At 47.9% G+C, this 20,000-nt stretch overlaps 2 protein-coding genes across 2 annotated transcripts in view; both read left to right on the plus strand.

The window, feature by feature from the left end:
- Positions 1–6,700: 6,700 nt before the first annotated feature.
- On the plus strand, positions 6,701–12,580 carry LOC306819542 (G1/S-specific cyclin-D1-like). The gene is made up of 5 exons (XM_079373357.1): positions 6,701–6,961; positions 9,524–9,739; positions 10,021–10,180; positions 10,551–10,693; positions 11,470–12,580. Exons 1-5 carry the CDS (start codon positions 6,755–6,757, stop codon positions 11,629–11,631), a joined length of 888 nt encoding a protein of 295 aa, XP_079229483.1. The 5' UTR covers positions 6,701–6,754; the 3' UTR covers positions 11,632–12,580.
- Positions 12,581–17,528: 4,948 nt separating this feature from the next.
- The window catches only part of LOC306819544 (C-signal-like), a 9,486-nt gene continuing 7,014 nt past the window's right edge, over positions 17,529–20,000 (plus strand). Inside the window, exon 1 of the mRNA XM_079373358.1 lies at positions 17,529–17,708. Coding sequence (XP_079229484.1) covers positions 17,559–17,708 — 150 coding nt within the window. The 5' untranslated portion in view covers positions 17,529–17,558. The remainder of the gene's footprint in view (positions 17,709–20,000) is intronic.

A 20,000-nucleotide genomic window follows, 5' to 3' on the forward strand; every position in this document is an offset into this window, starting at 1 on the left:
GATGGTGAGAGATCTCTGTGTGCTCTCTGACACGTTCATCTTCAGCATTATCACTGCGTCCACGCACTCTGCAGGGCTGGCCCTGCTCCTAAGAGAGCATCTTAGTGCAGCTGTGTTCACATGGACCAACGTTGGAGCGTCACACATTCTTCTTCAGTTAAACTTTTCAGACACTCCCTTTAAAATAATGTCAGCGAGTCTTCAGACGCAACGACTCCACTCGTCACCCTGGACGCTCATAGATCCAGACGGTATCATCATGACTCCTCTCAGTCCGAAGCTCCACAGGCTAAAACTCCTCCAGGATCATTAAGGGACGTCATGGCAGAGCGAAGCTGATCACCACAGATCAGTGTCTATTGTAAGAGGGATCAATCACGGCAAATCAATGGAATCTATAGACTGCTTTTGTATGCTGTGTCCAGAGAATGACCCTGCACCCGACCACCCTGAGAAACTGAGGTTAAAGGTCATGGAGCCCTGAACCTCTGCTCTCGCCTCTCTGCTGAAACCATCCACAACTACACCAGAAAGATCCCAATGTGACTGCCTGCAGCAGGTAAACAGACTGTAACGCCTGCAGCAGGTAAACAGGCTGTAACGTCTGCAGCAGGTAAACAGGCTGTAACGTCTGCAGCAGGTAAACAGACTGTAACGTCTGCAGCAGGTAAACAGACTGTAACGTCTGCAGCAGGTAAACAGGCTGTAACGTCTGCAGGTAAACAGGCTGTAACGTCTGCAGCAGGTAAACAGACTGTAACGTCTGCAGGTAAACAGGCTGTAACGTCTGCAGCAGGTAAACAGGCTGTAACGTCTGCAGCAGGTAAACAGGCTTTAACGTCTGCAGCAGGTAAACAGGCTGTAACGTCTGCAGCAGGTAAACAGGCTTTAACGTCTGCAGCAGGTAAACAGACTGTAACGTCTGCAGGTAAACAGACTGTAACGTCTGCAGCAGGTAAACAGGCTGTAACGTCTGCAGCAGGTAAACAGGCTGTAACGTCTGCAGGTAAACAGGCTGTAACGTCTGCAGCAGGTAAACAGGCTGTAACGTCTGCAGCAGGTAAACAGGCTGTAACGTCTGCAGGTAAACAGACTGTAACGTCTGCAGCAGGTAAACAAACTGTAACGTCTGCAGCAGGTAAACAGACTGTAACGTCTGCAGCAGGTAAACAGACTGTAACGTCTGCAGCAGGTAAACAGACTGAAACGTCTGCAGCAGGTAAACAGGCTGTAACGTCTGCAGCAGGTAAACAGACTGTAACGTCTGCAGGTAAACAGACTGTAACGTCTGCAGCAGGTAAACAAACTGTAACGTCTGCAGCAGGTAAACAGACTGTAACGTCTGCAGCAGGTAAACGTCTGCAGCAGGTAAACAGACTGTAACGTCTGCAGCAGGTAAACAGGCTGTAACGTCTGCAGCAGGTAAACAGACTGTAACGTCTGCAGGTAAACAGACTGTAACGTCTGCAGCAGGTAAACAAACTGTAACGTCTGCAGCAGGTAAACAAACTGTAACGTCTGCAGCAGGTAAACAGACTGTAACGTCTGCAGCAGGTAAACAGGCTGTAACGTCTGCAGCAGGTAAACAGGCTGTAACGTCTGCAGCAGGTAAACAGGCTTTAACGTCTGCAGCAGGTAAACAGACTGTAACGTCTGCAGGTAAACAGACTGTAACGTCTGCAGCAGGTACACAGGCTGTAACGTCTGCAGCAGGTAAACAGGCTGTAACGTCTGCAGGTAAACAGGCTGTAACGTCTGCAGCAGGTAAACAGGCTGTAACGTCTGCAGCAGGTAAACAGGCTGTAACGTCTGCAGGTAAACAGACTGTAACGTCTGCAGCAGGTAAACAAACTGTAACGTCTGCAGCAGGTAAACAGACTGTAACGTCTGCAGCAGGTAAACGTCTGCAGCAGGTAAACAGACTGTAACGTCTGCAGCAGGTAAACAGGCTGTAACGTCTGCAGCAGGTAAACAGACTGTAACGTCTGCAGCAGGTAAACAGGCTGTAACGTCTGCAGCAGGTAAACAGGCTGTAACGTCTGCAGCAGGTAAACAGACTGTAACGTCTGCAGCAGGTAAACGTCTGCAGCAGGTAAACAGACTGTAACGTCTGCAGGTAAACAGGCTGTAACGTCTGCAGCAGGTAAACAGACTGTAACGTCTGCAGCAGGTAAACAGACTGTAACGTCTGCAGCAGGTAAACAGACTGTAACGTCTGCAGCAGGTAAACAGACTGTAACGTCTGCAGCAGGTAAACAGGCTGTAACGTCTGCAGCAGGTAAACAGGCTGTAACGTCTGCAGCAGGTAAACAGACTGTAACGTCTGCAGCAGGTAAACAGGCTGTAACGTCTGCAGCAGGTAAACAGACTGTAACGTCTGCAGCAGGTAAACAGACTGTAACGTCTGCAGCAGGTAAACAGACTGTAACGCCTGCAGCAGGTAAACAGGCTGTAACGTCTGCAGCAGGTAAACAGACCGTAACGTCTGCAGCAGGTAAACAGGCTGTAACGTCTGCAGCAGGTAAACAGACTGTAACGTCTGCAGCAGGTAAACGTCTGCAGCAGGTAAACAGACTGTAACGTCTGCAAGTAAACAGGCTGTAATGTCTGCAGCAGGTAAACAGACTGTAACGCCTGCAGCAGGTAAACAGGCTGTAACGTCTGCAGCAGGTAAACAGGCTGCAACGTCTGCAGCAGGTAAACAGGCTGTAACGTCTGCAGGTAAACAGGCTGTAACCTCTGCAGCAGGTAAACAGACTGTAACGTCTGCAGCAGGTAAACAGACTGTAACGTCTGCAGCAGGTAAACAGACTGTAACGTCTGCAGCAGGTAAACAGGCTGTAACGTCTGCAGGTAAACAGACTGTAACGCCTGCAGCAGGTAAACAGACTGTAACGTCTGCAGCAGGTAAACAGACTGTAACGTCTGCAGCAGGTAAACAGGCTGTAACGTCTGCAGCAGGTAAACAGGCTGTAACGTCTGCAGCAGGTAAACAGGCTGTAACGTCTGCAGCAGGTAAACAGACTGTAACGTCTGCAGCAGGTAAACAGACTGTAACGTCTGCAGGTAAACAGACTGTAACGTCTGCAGCAGGTAAACAAACTGTAACGTCTGCAGCAGGTAAACAAACTGTAACGTCTGCAGCAGGTAAACAGACTGTAACGTCTGCAGCAGGTAAACAGGCTGTAACGTCTGCAGCAGGTAAACAGGCTGTAACGTCTGCAGCAGGTAAACAGGCTTTAACGTCTGCAGCAGGTAAACAGACTGTAACGTCTGCAGGTAAACAGACTGTAACGTCTGCAGCAGGTAAACAGGCTGTAACGTCTGCAGCAGGTAAACAGGCTGTAACGTCTGCAGGTAAACAGGCTGTAACGTCTGCAGCAGGTAAACAGGCTGTAACGTCTGCAGCAGGTAAACAGGCTGTAACGTCTGCAGGTAAACAGACTGTAACGTCTGCAGCAGGTAAACAAACTGTAACGTCTGCAGCAGGTAAACAGACTGTAACGTCTGCAGCAGGTAAACAGGCTGTAACGTCTGCAGCAGGTAAACAGACTGTAACGTCTGCAGCAGGTAAACAGACTGTAACGTCTGCAGCAGGTAAACAGGCTGTAACGTCTGCAGCAGGTAAACAGACTGTAACGTCTGCAGCAGGTAAACAGGCTGTAACGTCTGCAGCAGGTAAACAGGCTGTAACGTCTGCAGCAGGTAAACAGACTGTAACGTCTGCAGCAGGTAAACGTCTGCAGCAGGTAAACAGACTGTAACGTCTGCAGGTAAACAGGCTGTAACCTCTGCAGCAGGTAAACAGACTGTAACGTCTGCAGCAGGTAAACAGACTGTAACGTCTGCAGCAGGTAAACAGACCGTAACGTCTGCAGCAGGTAAACAGGCTGTAACGTCTGCAGCAGGTAAACAGACTGTAACGTCTGCAGCAGGTAAACGTCTGCAGCAGGTAAACAGACTGTAACGTCTGCAAGTAAACAGGCTGTAACGTCTGCAGCAGGTAAACAGACTGTAACGCCTGCAGCAGGTAAACAGGCTGTAACGTCTGCAGCAGGTAAACAGACCGTAACGTCTGCAGCAGGTAAACAGGCTGTAACGTCTGCAGCAGGTAAACAGACTGTAACGTCTGCAGCAGGTAAACGTCTGCAGCAGGTAAACAGGCTGTAACGTCTGCAAGTAAACAGGCTGTAATGTCTGCAGCAGGTAAACAGACTGTAACGCCTGCAGCAGGTAAACAGGCTGTAACGTCTGCAGCAGGTAAACAGGCTGCAACGTCTGCAGCAGGTAAACAGGCTGTAACGTCTGCAGCAGGTAAACAGACTGTAACGTCTGCAGCAGGTAAACAGACTGTAACGTCTGCAGCAGGTAAACAGACTGTAACGTCTGCAGCAGGTAAACAGACTGTAACGTCTGCAGCAGGTAAACAGACTGTAACGTCTGCAGCAGGTAAACAGACTGTAACGTCTGCAGCAGGTAAAGAGGCTGTAACGTCTGCAGCAGGTAAACAGGCTGTAACGTCTGCAGGTAAACAGACTGTAACGCCTGCAGCAGGTAAACAGACTGTAACGTCTGCAGCAGGTAAACAGGCTGTAACGTCTGCAGCAGGTAAACAGACTGTAACGTCTGCAGCAGGTAAACAGGCTGTAACGTCTGCAGCAGGTAAACAGGCTGTAACGTCTGCAGCAGGTAAACAGGCTGTAACGTCTGCAGCAGGTAAACAGGCTGTAACGTCTGCAGCAGGTAAACAGACTGTAACGTCTGCAGCAGGTAAACAGACTGTAACGTCTGCAGCAGGTAAACAGACTGTAACGTCTGCAGCAGGTAAACAGACTGTAACGTCTGCAGCAGGTAAACAGACTGTAACGTCTGCAGCAGGTAAACAGGCTGTAACGTCTGCAGCAGGTAAACAGGCTGTAACGTCTGCAGCAGGTAAACAGACTGTAACGTCTGCAGCAGGTAAACAGGCTGTAACGTCTGCAGCAGGTAAACGGGCCGTAACGTCTGCAGCAGGTAAACAGACTGTAACGTCTGCAGCAGGTAAACAGACTGTAGCGTCTGCAGCAGGTAAACAGACTGTAACGTCTGCAGCAGGTAAACAGGCTGTAACGTCTGCAGCAGGTAAACAGACTGTAACGTCTGCAGCAGGTAAACAGGCTGTAACGTCTGCAGCAGGTAAACAGACTGTAACGTCTGCAGCAGGTAAACAGACTGTAACGTCTGCAGCAGGTAAACAGGCTGTAACGTCTGCAGCAGGTAAACAGGCTGTAACGTCTGCAGCAGGTAAACAGACTGTAACGTCTGCAGCAGGTAAACAGGCTGTAACGTCTGCAGCAGGTAAACAGGCTGTAACGTCTGCAGCAGGTAAACAGACTGTAAGAATATCCAGACTTTGTGAAATCATTTAGTGAGTCAAGACTAAAACATAACTGTCACCGAAGGATCATCATGTTGATGATGACTGGGAAGGTTGTGGGAAAATCTGAATTAATTCAAGTTATTAGTTTGTTTGTTTTTGTGTTTCTTTTAAACCAGACGGGGAAAAACTGAATATTTCTGGTGATCTGGAGCAGTCCTCATTTAAAATCTGGAATCTGCTTAGTCTCAAGATATTTCTATTGATAAAGCTTTAGAATAATGTTTTTTTTGTCCCAAAGATCCTCTCTACTGCTCTGATGATCCTCAGTGTTCAAAGAAAAAAAGGATGACTGAAGTTTTCTCTCTCTTAATTCAATTCAATTCAAAGGGCTTTATAAGATTCAATATTTAACAATCTCTCTCTCTCCCTCTCTCTCTCTCTGTCTCTTTCTCTCTCCGTCTCTCTCTCTCTCTCTCTCTCTCTCTCTCTCTCTCTCTGTCTCTCTCTCTCTCTCTCTGTCTCTCTCTCTCTCTCTCTCTCTCTCTCTCTCTCTCTCTCTCTCTCTCTCTCTCTCTCGCTCGCTGTTTGTTACAGATAAAGTAAACCAAACTTATCTCTCAAACCGGAAGTGTAGCGTTTTCTTAGTTAAGAAAATAAAAGTAAAAACGTGAACTAGTTTTAATGTTGGTGTTTTTATTAAACGTTTGAGATATTTTAGTTTTTAAGTCATAATTTTGGAATAAAATGAAAAACAACAAAACAATCAAAACCTCCAAATCAATATTTTTCTAGGCCGATGTTAAGGAGGAAAAAAGTCTTTTACAGGTCGGTCGATGGCTTTTTTAATCTCTGTTCCAGCTCCCGAAGATGTCCAGGATCCTGTAACCCGTTGTGTCAATGCCATGTTCAATGTCTTTCTTTATTAGTAAATATTGAGGCACGTTTTTATTGAGGAGATGAGAAATGAAAACACAACAGGAGAGTCACTGACTGGGCTTTTACTTGTTCCTCAGACTTCAGATTGTCCTCGCTCATTATTCTGGAGAAAAGAAGACAAATCCCTTCAGAGACTCCAATCCTCTTTGTTTCAAGCTCGGTGTCAAATTCAGCCTTTTTCTGAACTTGTTCTTTTTGGCCAGCCAGACGTTAACGCCCCACATTGTTTTATTTTGACAGGATTGACCGGATGTGGTTTGGTGTAACCTGATTGGTTGTTTCGGCTGATATAAAAAGCAGAGCAGCAGCTGCAGGTCCGAGTTTGAGCTGACAGCAGACAGAGTCCGGTCCGTCTGTAGAGAGCAGCAGTCTGTCCTCTCACTGAGACACACACAGACACACACACACAGAGACACACACACACACACACACAGGGTGGAATCAGACTGTGGGAGGTCAATGGAAACAGCGCAGTTGTTGTGCTGTGAGGGGGACCGGCCTGTTATCCGGAGGGCCTACCGGGACTCGAACCTGCTGACTGACCGGGTCCTGCACGCGCTCCTGCGGGCAGAAGACAAATACCTCCCCGCTCCCAACTACTTCAAATGCGTCCAGAAGGACATCTGTCCTTACATGAGGAGGATCGTGGCCACCTGGATGCTGGAGGTGAGGCAGCTCTTCTGATAGGTTTAGACCTTCATGACATGATGTGATGTAGACTCAGAGGACAGTGTGAGACAGTCTGAACATGTCAGTGTGAGACAGTCTGAACATGTTAGTGTGAGACAGTCTGAACATGTCAGTGTGAGACAGTCTGAACATGTCAGTGTGAGACAGTCTGAACATGTTAGTGTGAGACAGTCTGAACATGTCAGTGTGAGACAGTCTGAACATGTCAGTGTGAGACAGTCTGAACATGTCAGTGTGAGACAGTCTGAACATGTTAGTGTGAGACAGTCTGAACATGTCAGTGTGAGACAGTCTGAACATGTCAGTGTGAGACAGTCTGAACATGTTAGTGTGAGACAGTCTGAACATGTCAGTGTGAGACAGTCTGAACATGTCAGTGTGAGACAGTCTGAACATGTCAGTGTGAGACAGTCTGAACATGTCAGTGTGAGACAGTCTGAACATGTTAGTGTGAGACAGTCTGAACATGTCAGTGTGAGACAGTCTGAACATGTTAGTGTGAGACAGTCTGAACATGTCAGTGTGAGACAGTCTGAACATGTCAGTGTGAGACAGTCTGAACATGTTAATGTGAGACAGTCTGAACATGTTAGTGTGAGACAGTCTGAACATGTCAGTGTGAGACAGTCTGAACATGTTAGTGTGAGACAGTCTGAACATGTTAGTGTGAGACAGTCTGAACATGTCAGTGTGAGACAGTCTGAACATGTCAGTGTGAGACAGTCTGAACATGTCAGTGTGAGACAGTCTGAACATGTCAGTGTGAGACAGTCTGAACATGTCAGTGTGAGACAGTCTGAACATGTCAGTGTGAGACAGTCTGAACATGTTAGTGTGAGACAGTCTGAACATGTCAGTGTGAGACAGTCTGAACATGTTAGTGTGAGACAGTCTGAACATGTTAGTGTGAGACAGTCTGAACATGTCAGTGTGAGACAGTCTGAACATGTCAGTGTGAGACAGTCTGAACATGTCAGTGTGAGACAGTCTGAACATGTCAGTGTGAGACAGTCTGAACATGTCAGTGTGAGACAGTCTGAACATGTCAGTGTGAGACAGTCTGAACATGTCAGTGTGAGACAGTCTGAACATGTTAGTGTGAGACAGTCTGAACATGTCAGTGTGAGACAGTCTGAACATGTCAGTGTGAGACAGTCTGAACATGTCAGTGTGAGACAGTCTGAACATGTCAGTGTGAGACAGTCTGAACATGTCAGTGTGAGACAGTCTGAACATGTCAGTGTGAGACAGTCTGAACATGTTAGTGTGAGACAGTCTGAACATGTCAGTGTGAGACAGTCTGAACATGTTAGTGTGAGACAGTCTGAACATGTCAGTGTGAGACAGTCTGAACATGTTAGTGTGAGACAGTCTGAACATGTCAGTGTGAGACAGTCTGAACATGTCAGTGTGAGACAGTCTGAACATGTCAGTGTGAGACAGTCTGAACATGTCAGTGTGAGACAGTCTGAACATGTCAGTGTGAGACAGTCTGAACATGTCAGTGTGAGACAGTCTGAACATGTCAGTGTGAGACAGTCTGAACATGTCAGTGTGAGACAGTCTGAACATGTTAGTGTGAGACAGTCTGAACATGTCAGTGTGAGACAGTCACTTCTTAAAGTTTTCATCCCTAACAAACTTTTGTCTTCGTCTTGTCCTCTTCAAATAAAAACCTCCCAGACGCTCCAATCAGCCTCAGCTCCCAGGCTGCAGAGCACACGCTGCCTTTGTGTGGGAGACCTCGGGGGGCTCCCACAGGCAGGACCTCAGGGGGCTCCTGCAGGACCTCATGGGGCTCCTGCAGGCTCCTGCAGGACCTCATGAGGCTCCTGCAGGCTCCTGCAGGACCTCAGGGTGCTCCCACAGGCAGGACCTCATGAGGCTCCTGCAGGACCTCATGGGGCTCCTGCAGGACCTCATGGGGCTCCTGCAGGACCTCAGGGTGCTCCCACAGGCAGGACCTCATGAGGCTCCTGCAGGACCTCATGGGGCTCCTGCAGGACCTCAGGGTGCTCCCACAGGCAGGACCTCATGGGGCTCCTGCAGGACCTCATGGGGCTCCTGCAGGACCTCAGGGTGCTCCCACAGGCAGGACCTCATGAGGCTCCTGCAGGACCTCATGGGGCTCCTGCAGGACCTCAGGGTGCTCCCACAGGCAGGACCTCATGAGGCTCCTGCAGGACCTCATGGGGCTCCTGCAGGACCTCGGGGTGCTCCTGCAGGACCTCATGGGGCTCCTGCAGGCTCCTGCAGGACCTCAGGGTGCTCCTGCAGGACCTCGGGGTGCTCCTGCAGGACCTCGGGGGGCTCCTACTTTTTAAAGACTTGAAGATTAGAAGTAGAGCTTGTGGAGCTGCAGGAACAGATGAGTGACATCACTCAGTGTCACGCTGTGACATCACTCAGTCTCACGCTGTGACATCACTCAGTGTCACGCTGTGACATCACTCAGTCTCACGCTGTGACATCACTCAGTCTCTACAGTGAGCTGTAGACTAACAGTCAACCTGTGTTTCTGATGCGGTCCTGGTTCAGGTGTGTGAGGAGCAGAAGTGTGAAGAGGACGTCTTTCCCCTCGCCATGAACTACCTGGACCGCTTCCTGTCAGTAGAGCGGACTCAGAAGACTCACCTGCAGTTACTGGGAGCGGCCTGCATGTTCCTGGCGTCCAAGCTGAAGGAGACGATCCCGCTGACTGCAGACAAACTCTGCATCTACACCGACAACTCCATCTCCCCCGCACAGCTGCTGGTAGGTGACACTGTCAGAGGGGCGGGGCTTAGAGGAGCTGGAGGGGTGGAGACAGTGGAGACGGAGGGAGAGACAGGTGCAGCTCTTCAGTGTCCTCTGTAGGGTTTGAAGTGTGACAGGGTTTAGTTTGGATCCTTCAGGGTGTCAGCCTGTCCTGATCCTGCTGACAGTGGAGGGTTCCTAATGGTCTCCATGTCCCCTGAGACCCCCTGAGACCCCCTGAGACCCCCGTCCTCTGCCTGTTAATCCCTTCATCTGTCTGTGTCCTCGTCCCCTCACAGCAGATGGAGCTGATGGTTCTGAACAAGCTGAAGTGGGACCTGGCCTCTGTGACCCCCCTGGACTTCATAGACCACTTCCTGTCTCGGCTGGCCGTACGGCGGGAGAGCAGAGCGATCCTCAGGAAGCACGCACAGACGTTTGTGGCGCTCTGCGCGACAGGTACGCTTCACACACACACACACACACACACACACACACACACACACACACACACACACACACACACACACACACACAGACACACACACACACACACACTCTCTCACACACACACACACACACACACAAACTCTCACACACTCTCACACACACACACACACACTCTCACACACACACACACACACACTCTCACACACACACACACACACACACACAGACACACACACACACACACACACACACTCTCACACACACACACACACACACTCTCTCACGCACACACACACACACACACACACTCTCACACAGTTGTGCCTGGTGTTGGTGTCTCTCTGTAACCATAGCAACCTAACGTGTGTCGCCCCTGCAGACGTGAAGTTCATAGCGAGCCCTGCGTCCATGGTGGCTGCAGGCAGCATGGTGGCAGCAGTGGAGGGTCTGCACGCCAGGATGGAGGGGAACGTGTACGAGAAGCTGACGGAGCAGCTGGCCCGAACCATCCGCAGCGACCCGGTGAGTCCACCTGCACTATCATATCAGACACCAGGGGGAGACACGGGGTGCGTTCACTTTCTCCCTCCTGTCTCCTCTTTACCCTGGAGGAGTCTCAGGCCACGATGAGATCTGTTTGAATTCTGTAAGAGTGAAGGAGGCTCAATGCTTCCTTTATAGCTTCCTTTAGGAAACACTGGAGCATCCTTTAGGAAACACTGGAGCATCCTTTAGGAAACACTGGAGCATCCTTTAGGAAACACTGGAGCATCCTTTAGGAAACACTGGAGCATCCTTTAGGAAACACTGGAGCATCCTTTAGGAAACACTGGAGCTTCCTTTACCAAAGGAGATGAGAAAGTGACGACCCACAATTCATTGCGGCCACAACTTTTAAAGTGACTCGCTCGTCGGAGCGTACATGTGGAGACAAGTTTATTATTCATTTCACTGATTATTAGTTTCTGCCAATGTATTTATTTATTGAGTGTGAAGAAGATGAACTTTACTTTCATACATTCTTGTTTCATGTTTGATGATTTGTGTTCGTGGATGTTGATTCCTGGTTCTCAGTGGAAAGTTCTGAGCTGAGAAACGTCTTAAAAAGTCTGTCTCACCTGTCAGAGCAGACAGAGACAGAACCGAGGTATGCAGACTGACCAATCAGCTGCCTTTATTCATATGACACCATCTGTCACTGAGCAGAAGACAGATGACAATGATATCATAATAATGTGTGTGTGTGTATAATAGTCAAAGGGGCGTGTCATTAACTCACCTGCTCCCTCCCTCCTCAGGACTGTCTCCGAGCGTGTCAGGAGCAGATCGAGTCCCTGCTGGAGACCAGCCTCAGACACGCCCAACAACAGCAACACTCCGTCGCCATGGAAACCAAGAACAGCAACGAGGGGCAGGACCTCTCGGCCACGCCCACAGATGTCAGAGACATTAACATCTGACGGAGGAGAGTGAAAGAACACGGTCGAACTGATGCAGTCACACACACACGCCGTGTGTGTGTGTGTGTGTGTTCGATAAGCTCCACGGAGACTGAACGGTGTTAACAGGAAGTCAAAGATGAACCGTGCAGAGAAAGGAAGTGGAGCTGATTGGACAGAAATGTGTCCTGGCGCTCTCCCACACGGTCTGAACGACCACGATGATGACTCGATTAAAGAACTTTAGTTACGTTTAACTGCAGAACGTGTTTGACTGTGCGGTTTGTTTAAGTGATGACTCACAAGGCCACGTTGATCCTGATTGGCTGGCTGTCACACACCTTATACCTTATTGGTCATGACTATCACCTGATCAGCTGAGCTGTCAGCGGCGAGCTCATCGTAAATAATCATCACGTGAGCTGCTGAAGGCGTGGTCGAGCTGCTGAAGGCGTGGTCGAGCTGCTGAAGGCGTGGTCAAGCTGCTGAAGGCGTGGTCGAGCTGCTGAAGGCGTGGTCAAGCTGCTGAAGGCGTGGTCGAGCTGCTGAAGGCGTGGTCAAGCTGCTGAAGGCGTGGTCGAGCTGCTGAAGGCGTGGTCGAGCTGCTGAAGGCGTGGTCGATGACGCCTACATGTGAACGACGACAGCTTTAAGGGAACACTTCCTGTTTTCCATGTTCTGCTGTGTTTGAAGCCTTAAAGGGAGCAGCTGTAGTTTACAGCACACACACGTGTGTGTGTGTGTGTGTGTGTGTGTGTGTGTGTGTGTGTGTGGCCTGTTTTAATTAAAGCTTTCCGAGATACAACTTTCAGACTGAGGTCATTAAGCCCCGCCCCCTCTGAGTTAGCTGTGTGAGCTGGATGACATGAACGAGTGCTGTGACTAATGTCTAACCTGTGATGTAGAATTAATTTGACAGATGTTTGTGTGACATTCAGGAGCAGTTTAATAAATCTGAACATGTTCAGTCCTCTCTCAGTCCTTCTGCTGTCGACTTCCTGCTGCTTTGAAACAGACCCAACACACAGATCGTCTGACTTTTAGATCCACCTTTAGCTCGAGCATCAAACTAAACATTGTAGTGCTAGCATGCTAATGTTAGCGCTCTGTAGTTAGCTGGTAGCTTCATTCGCCTGTGTGCTGCATTGTAGTGTTAGCATGCTAATTTTAGCGCTCTTTAGTTAGCTGGTAGCTTCATTCGCCTGTGTGCTGCATTGTAGTGCTAGCATGCTAATGTTAGCGCTCTTTAGTTAGCTGGTAGCTTCAGTCGCCTGTGTCCTGCATTGTAGTGTTAGCATGCTAATGTTAGCGCTCTTTAGCCGGCCGTCCCGTCCATGTAAACACAGCTCTGACAACAACACAGCCAGCAGGACTCCAGCTTCTCCCTCACTGTGGACAGTCAGGACTCACACACACATTCACACACACACACACACACTGTGGTTTGTATTCGTCGGACGGTCTTTCCTGCTCGAGGCAAAGCCTGGTGATGTGTGATTGGTCAATGAATGTCAGACTATAAATTCACACTGAGACAGAGATCACATGTAACGTGACAAGTTGTTTAAAACACATGACATGAGATGGTGACAGTTTGTGGGAGGAGTCAACAAGCGGAGTGGTCTCTAAACCTAATTTCACTTTATTTAAAAAAAAAAAAGTATGTTCCGTTAATTTACTTTATAAATAATAAATACATAATAAATCATTTAAATTTCACTGTGAGGTTTGGACTCCTCACTGGTTTGATCCAATGTAGTGCACTCTCTACACCACTAGAGGGAGTCTCTTCAGTTTGGATTGTGAGCAGAAGGTCTCTGAATGCATCAAACAGAACAATAATGTAACTCATCTTCACACTGTGAGCTGACTGAAGCTGAAGACGATGTGCCTCTCTGTTTCACTGTCAGATACACCGGGACACAGTCTGACGATGTTTTCTGACAGACGCTTGAGTCAGCTTCAAGTCGTTCAGACGACAGGCGCTGAAGATGAAATCAAGGAAGACCATCTCAGAAAAGTCTTTCGCCATGTTTACGACATTCTCGCCATCTGTTGTGTAATATTTAGTGTGTTTGCTGATCTTAAAGGTAGAGTCAGCAGCTTCCTCCTTCAAAATAAAACTCAATCTCCTTCTAAAGTGAAGCTGCTCCATTGTCCCTTCAAAATAAAACTCAGTCTCCTTCTAAAGTGAAGCTGCTCCATTGTCCCTTCAAAATAAAACTCAGTCTTCTCCTAAAGTGAAGCTGCTCCATTGTCCCTTCAAAATAAAACTCAGTCTCCTCCTAAAGTGAAGCTGCTCCATTGTCCCTTCAAAATAAAACTCAGTCTCCTTCTAAAGTGAAGCTGCTCTTTGTCCCTTCAAAACAAAACTCAGTCTTCTCCTAAAGTGAAGGCTGCTCCTTTGTCCCTTCAAAATAAAACTCAGTCTCCTTCTAAAGTGAAGCTGCTCCATTGTCCCTTCAAAATAAAACTCAGTCTCCTTCTAAAGTGAAGCTGCTCTTTGTCCCTTCAAAATAAAACTCAATCTCCTTCTAAAGTGAAGCTGCTCCATTGTCCCTTCAAAATAAAACTCAGTCTCCTCCTACAGTGAAGCTGCTCCATTGTCCCTTCAAAATAAAACTCATTCTCCTCCTAAAGTGAAGCTGCTCTTTGTCCCTTCTGGGCCTCCGTACATGTGTGACTGTGTCTGCAGAGACTCTGTTGTGTTAGCCATTTTTGTGTGTTTTATATTTCTTTAAAACTGGATATATTATGTAGTTAAGATAAGTATTTATTGATTGATTTGCCATGAATTATGATATTATTTTGTTGTTATAATGTAAGTTAATTAATTGGAGCAGAAACAGTCATTTAGTCCTGTATGATTTGACCTTTAAGGAGAGTCTAGGTCACGAGGATTAGATGAGATACAGGTGCTCAGGTGTAGCAGGATGAAGGTGGGGTGGAGAGGCTGAGAGAACAAACACTTGGCTGGATAAAAACCTTAGTTTCATTTATAGTTTTATACACAATTAGAAATATTATTTATTTAACTTGGATGTACCTGAAAACGTGTTTTCTTTTTGCAAATAAACCTACGTGATGAGAAATTGAAGTCAAGTCAGAAGTGCATCATCTGTCACAGCTCAGCCTTGGTTTGAAGCTTGGATGTGTTTGGAAAGTCCTCTGAGCTGGCGCTGGTGTTTCCTCCAGCCAATGAGAGCGCAGCAGGTGAGGTTAGGACTGGATAAAGTTCAGTGGTGATACTAGAGTTTATGAAATGAATGGAGGGCCCTCCAACCAGCATTCATCATCAGATCCAGAGCATTCAGGAGCAGAATCTAAAGTCAGAAGGAGGACATACTGGCTGCTGCATTGTTGTCAGAGAAGCTTCAACACAGCAGGTTTCCTTCATGATCACACAGGAAGAGAGCAGCTCTCTGATTGGCTGATTGATCACAGAGGAGGAGAGCAGCTCTCTGATTGGCTGAGGAGAGCAGCTCTCTACAGAAAGAAGACATAAACATGACAAAGTCTCTTCACCTTCAGATGAGTCATGTGATGTGATGTTGGTTCCACTAGATGGCGTCAAAGCGTCTCTTCAGAAGTGACAGAGAAACATGTCTGTTTTTCTCGGTCCTGTCTGAAGTTGTGTAAACTCAGACGGGTCTCCATGAACCGTGAACAGATTCCATCCATTCCACAGAGGGCACGGCGTGTGATCCACAGAGAACAGGAGGAACCGTCACAGGTCAAGATGACTCTGAGACCTTCAACAACACTCTGACATGAGTGAAAGCAAAGAACACTTCAACACAGCTCCAACCTCTGAGTCAGCACATTCTGTCAGAGAACAGTTATCTACTTTAATGTGGGAGGAGGAGGAAGAGGAGGAGGAGGAGGAGGAGAAGAGGAGAAGGAGGAGGAGGAGAAGAGGAGAAGGAGGAGGAGGAGAAGAGGAGGAGGAGGAGAGGAGGAGGAGGAGAGGAGGAGGAGGAGAAGAGGAGAAGGAGGAAGAGGAAGAGGAGGAAGAGGAGGAGGAGAAGAGGAGAAGGAGGAGGAGGAGAAGAGGAGGAGGAGAAGAGGAGGAGAGGAGGAGAAGAGGAGAAGGAGGAGGAGGAGAAGAGGAGGAGGAGAAGAGGAGGAGGAGGAGGAGGAGAAGAGGAGGAGGAGGAGGAGGAGGAGGAGGAGGAGAAGAGAGGAAAATTGTAATTATTTTGAATAATATTAATGTCATTATTTTTTAATTATTTTTAATAATATTAATCTGTATTATTACTTTTTAACTATTTTTTTATTAATATTAATCTATTATTATTTATTGATTATTTTTAATAATAATAGTCTATATTATTACTTTTTAACTATTTTTAATAATATTAATCTGTGTTATTATTTTTTAGCTGTTTTTAATAATATTAATCTGTATTATTACTTTTTAGCTGTTTTTAATAATATTAATCTGTGTTATTATTTTTTGTAATTATTTTTAATAATATTAATCTGTATTATTACTTGTTAACTATTTTTTATTAATATTAATCTATTATTATTTATTGATTATTTGTAATAATAATAGTCTATATTATTACTTTTTAGCTATTTTTAATCATAATAATCTGTGTTATTATGATTCAATGATCTTTAATAATGTTAATGTGAGGGCAGGTCTGCAGGAGATGGAGGATGTGAAGTTTAGATTCTGGGAAACAGACGAGTTTCATGTCATCGGAGGTTGTTCAAGAAAAAATACAGCATCCCTTTAAGTATGTCTGTGTGTGTGTGTGTGTGTGTGTGTGTGTGTGTGTGTGTGTGTGTGTGTGTGTGTGAGTGTGTGTGTGTGTGTGTGTGTGTGTGTGTGTGTGTGTGTGTGTGTGTGTGTGTGCACTGACAGGAGGAAGCAGAAGTCTGATGTTTCTTCACGTTCCTGCAGCTGTGGTTAACCACAACATTTGAACATGAGCTGACATCATGACAGACTGACTCCCTCTCTCTGAGGGGCGATCAGGAGGCGATCAGGGGCGATCAGGGGGCGATCAGGAGGCGATCAGGGGCAATCAGGAGGCAATCAGGGGCGATCAGGAGGCAATCAGGGGCGATCAGGAGGCAATCAGGGACGATTGGGGAGCGATCGGGGGGCGATCGGGGAGCGATCAGGAGGCGATCAGGGGGCGATCGGGGGCGATCGGGGGGCGATCGGGGAGCGATCAGGAGGCGATCAGGAGGCGATCAAGAGGCGATCAGGAGGCGATCAGGGGGCGATCAGGAGGCGATCAGGAGGCGATCAAGGGGCAATCAGGAGGCGATCAGGGGGCGATCAGGGGGCGATCAGGGGGCGATCAGGGGGCGATCAGGGGGCGATCAGGGGGCGATCAGGGGGCGATCAGGGGCGATCAGGGAGCGATCAGGAGGCGATCGGGGGGCGATCGGGGGGCGATCGGGGAGCGATCAGGAGGCGATCAGGAGGCGATCAAGAGGCAATCAGGAGGCGATCAGGGGGCGATCAGGGGGCGATCAGGGGGCGATCAGGGGCGATCAGGGGCGATCAGGGGGCGATCAGGGGGCGATCAGGGGGCGATCAGGGGCGATCAGGGGCGATCAGGGGGCGATCAGGGGGCGATCAGGGGGCATGGACGAGACCCTGCACACGGAACAAACATGTCTGCATGAATGTGAAGTGAGGGCTGAGTGTAAGAGGCAAAGCAGGTCACACAAGAGGAGGAGAGGTCTGTATTCACAAAGAGGCTCCCTCCTTCCTTTCTACACAGAACACACCTTAAACCAGAGAGTGACGCACACACTGCTGCGCAACACACACACACACACACAGCCAGTCTGTGTCACAACAGACAGAGAGCAGACACACACACACACACACACACACACACACACACACACAGCCAGTCTGTGGCACAACAGACAGAGAGCAGACACACACACACACACACACAGGGTCAGGTGTGAACATGTCGGGGAAGCTGCAGGGGAACGTGGTGGTGACGGGGTCGAACCGAGGGATCGGACTGGAGCTGGTCAGGCAGCTGGCTCAGCAGGTGAAGGAGGAGGAGACTCACCTGTTCGCCTGCTGCAGGGAGCCGGAGGGCAGCCGGGCTCAGGTGAGACAACCATTACTTCTCCTCATGTCAGCCGGAGGTCTGAGTACAGAGTCCAGGGTTTGTCTCCTGAGTACAGAGTCCAGGGTTTGTCTCCTGAGTACAGAGTCCAAGGTTTGTCTCCTGAGTACAGAGTCCAAGGTTTGTCTCCTGATTACAGAGTTCAGGGTTTGTCTCCTGAGTACAGAGTTCAGGGTTTGTCTCCTGAGTACAGAGTCCAGGGTTTGTCTCCTGAGTACAGAGTCCAGGGTTTGTCTCCTGAGTACAGAGTCCAGGGTTTGTCTCCTGATGACAGAGTCCAGGGTTTGTCTCCTGAGTACAGGGTCCAGGGGTTGACTCAAGATTCAAGATTCAAGATTTCTTTATTTAGTCCCGAAGGAAATTTGCCTTGGACGTACAGGCTGCTGCATAACACGACAGAAAAGAAAAATACAGTAAAACAGTGCATAGCACACAAGTGCTGACAGTGCAATAAAGTGCATACCTATATACCTACATACCTATATACCTACATACATATATACCTACATACATATATACCTACATACATACATACATACATATATACCTACATACATACATACATATATACCTACATACATACATACATATATACCTACATACATACATACATACATATATACATGGCATTCCTTTACAGGAACAGAGACTCTACTTACGGCCTGAGTTCAACAGAGAAACGGATCGTGGGATAAATGAAAATTTATACCTGTTCAAATATCTTTTCTTATTTTTAACTGGAACTCTGTAACGTCTGCCTGAGGGTAACAATTCATACTCTGAATTCAAGACATGAGACGGGTCTGCAGCTATTTTCTTGGCCTGTCTAAGTACCGTTCCTTCAAATATTGTTTGAAGAGTGGGGTGCTCCCTCACTCCCATCACTTTCAGTGCAGTGTGAACCAATCTGGTTATTTGAGTCTTCAACTTCACAGTTAAATTACCAAACCAGGAAACAATTGCATAGCGAAGTAAACGTTCGATCACAGAATGATAAAAAAGCAGCATCACCTTCTGCTGGACACCGTACACCCTCAGCCTTCACAGGAAGTGAAGTCACTGCTGGACACCGTACACCCTCAGCCTTCACAGGAAGTGAAGTCACTGCTGGACACCGTACACCCTGAGCCTTCACAGGAAGTGAAGTCACTGCTGGACACCGTACACCCTCAGCCTTCACAGGAAGTGAAGTCACTGCTGGACACCGTACAAGCTCAGCCTTCACAGGAAGTGAAGTCACTGCTGGACACCGTACACCCTCAGCCTTCACAGGAAGTGAAGTCACTGCTGGACACCGTACACCCTCAGCCTTGACAGGAAGTGAAGTCACTGCTGGACACCGTACACCCTCAGCCTTCGCAGGAAGTGAAGTCACTGCTGGACACCGTACACTAGAGCCTTCACAGGAAGTGAAGTCACTGCTGGACACCGTACACTATCAGCCTTCGCAGGAAGTGAAGTCACTGCTGGACACCGTACACCCTGAGCCTTCACAGGAAGTGAAGTCACTGCTGGACACCGTACACTCTCAGCCTTCGCAGGAAGTGAAGTCACTGCTGGACACCGTACACCCTCAGCCTTCGCAGAAAGTGAAGTCGCTGCTGGACACCGTACACCCTGAACCTTCACAGGAAGTGAAGTCGCTGCTGGATCCTAGTACACACACTATTTACATGGACACTCCATGATAAGTTATTGTCAATATGCACTCCTAGATATTTGTACGAATCAATCTGTGCAATATTAACATCATGAATAAGTATCGGCGCGTGGTCCCCCACATGACCCGGGTCAAAGACCATTTCTTCTGGTTTTTTTGTATTGACTTTTAGGTGATTGTGCTCACACCATAGTACAAAGTTGTTTACCTCCTGCTTCTAGGATGTTTGTATCAGAATCCAAGAGGCCCAGAATGTCCTCAGAGAAACACTAGAATACCTGCTGGTGCAGTCATTAGTATAAACCGTGAATAAAGGGGGACCCTAGAGGAACTCCTGTACTTATTACTTTTAACTGGGATGTTGTCTGGTTCACTCTGACCTGTTGGGTCCTGTTGGTTAAAACAGAGTGGGACCATCTGATTATAAATGGGTTGACGTTCATCTGTTTGAGTTTATTGAGAAGGATGTGCGGCTGCACAGAATTAAAGGCTGAACTGAAGTCCACGAACAGTAATCTGGCATCAGCCTTTGGATTTTCAACATGTTGTAAGATTGAATGTGTTACGGTGAGAATTGCATCATCAGTGCCCCGGTTGTCTCTGTAGGCAAACTG

This window comes from Symphodus melops (assembly GCF_947650265.1).
Source record: "Symphodus melops genome assembly, contig: scaffold_260, whole genome shotgun sequence".
Taxonomy (NCBI): domain Eukaryota; kingdom Metazoa; phylum Chordata; class Actinopteri; order Labriformes; family Labridae; genus Symphodus; species Symphodus melops.

What these genes read in the sequence shown, in the direction of transcription:
- LOC306819542 (XM_079373357.1), top strand. Translation starts at nt 6,755, where the DNA reads ATGGAAACAGCGCAGTTGTTGTGCTGTGAGGGGGACCGGCCTGTTATC. An exon ending in TGGCCACCTGGATGCTGGAG is followed by an intron (nt 6,962 to 9,523) that starts GTGAGGCAGCTC and finishes GTCCTGGTTCAG; the next exon opens with GTGTGTGAGGAGCAGAAGTG. An exon ending in TGTGGCGCTCTGCGCGACAG is followed by an intron (nt 10,181 to 10,550) that starts GTACGCTTCACA and finishes TCGCCCCTGCAG; the next exon opens with ACGTGAAGTTCATAGCGAGC.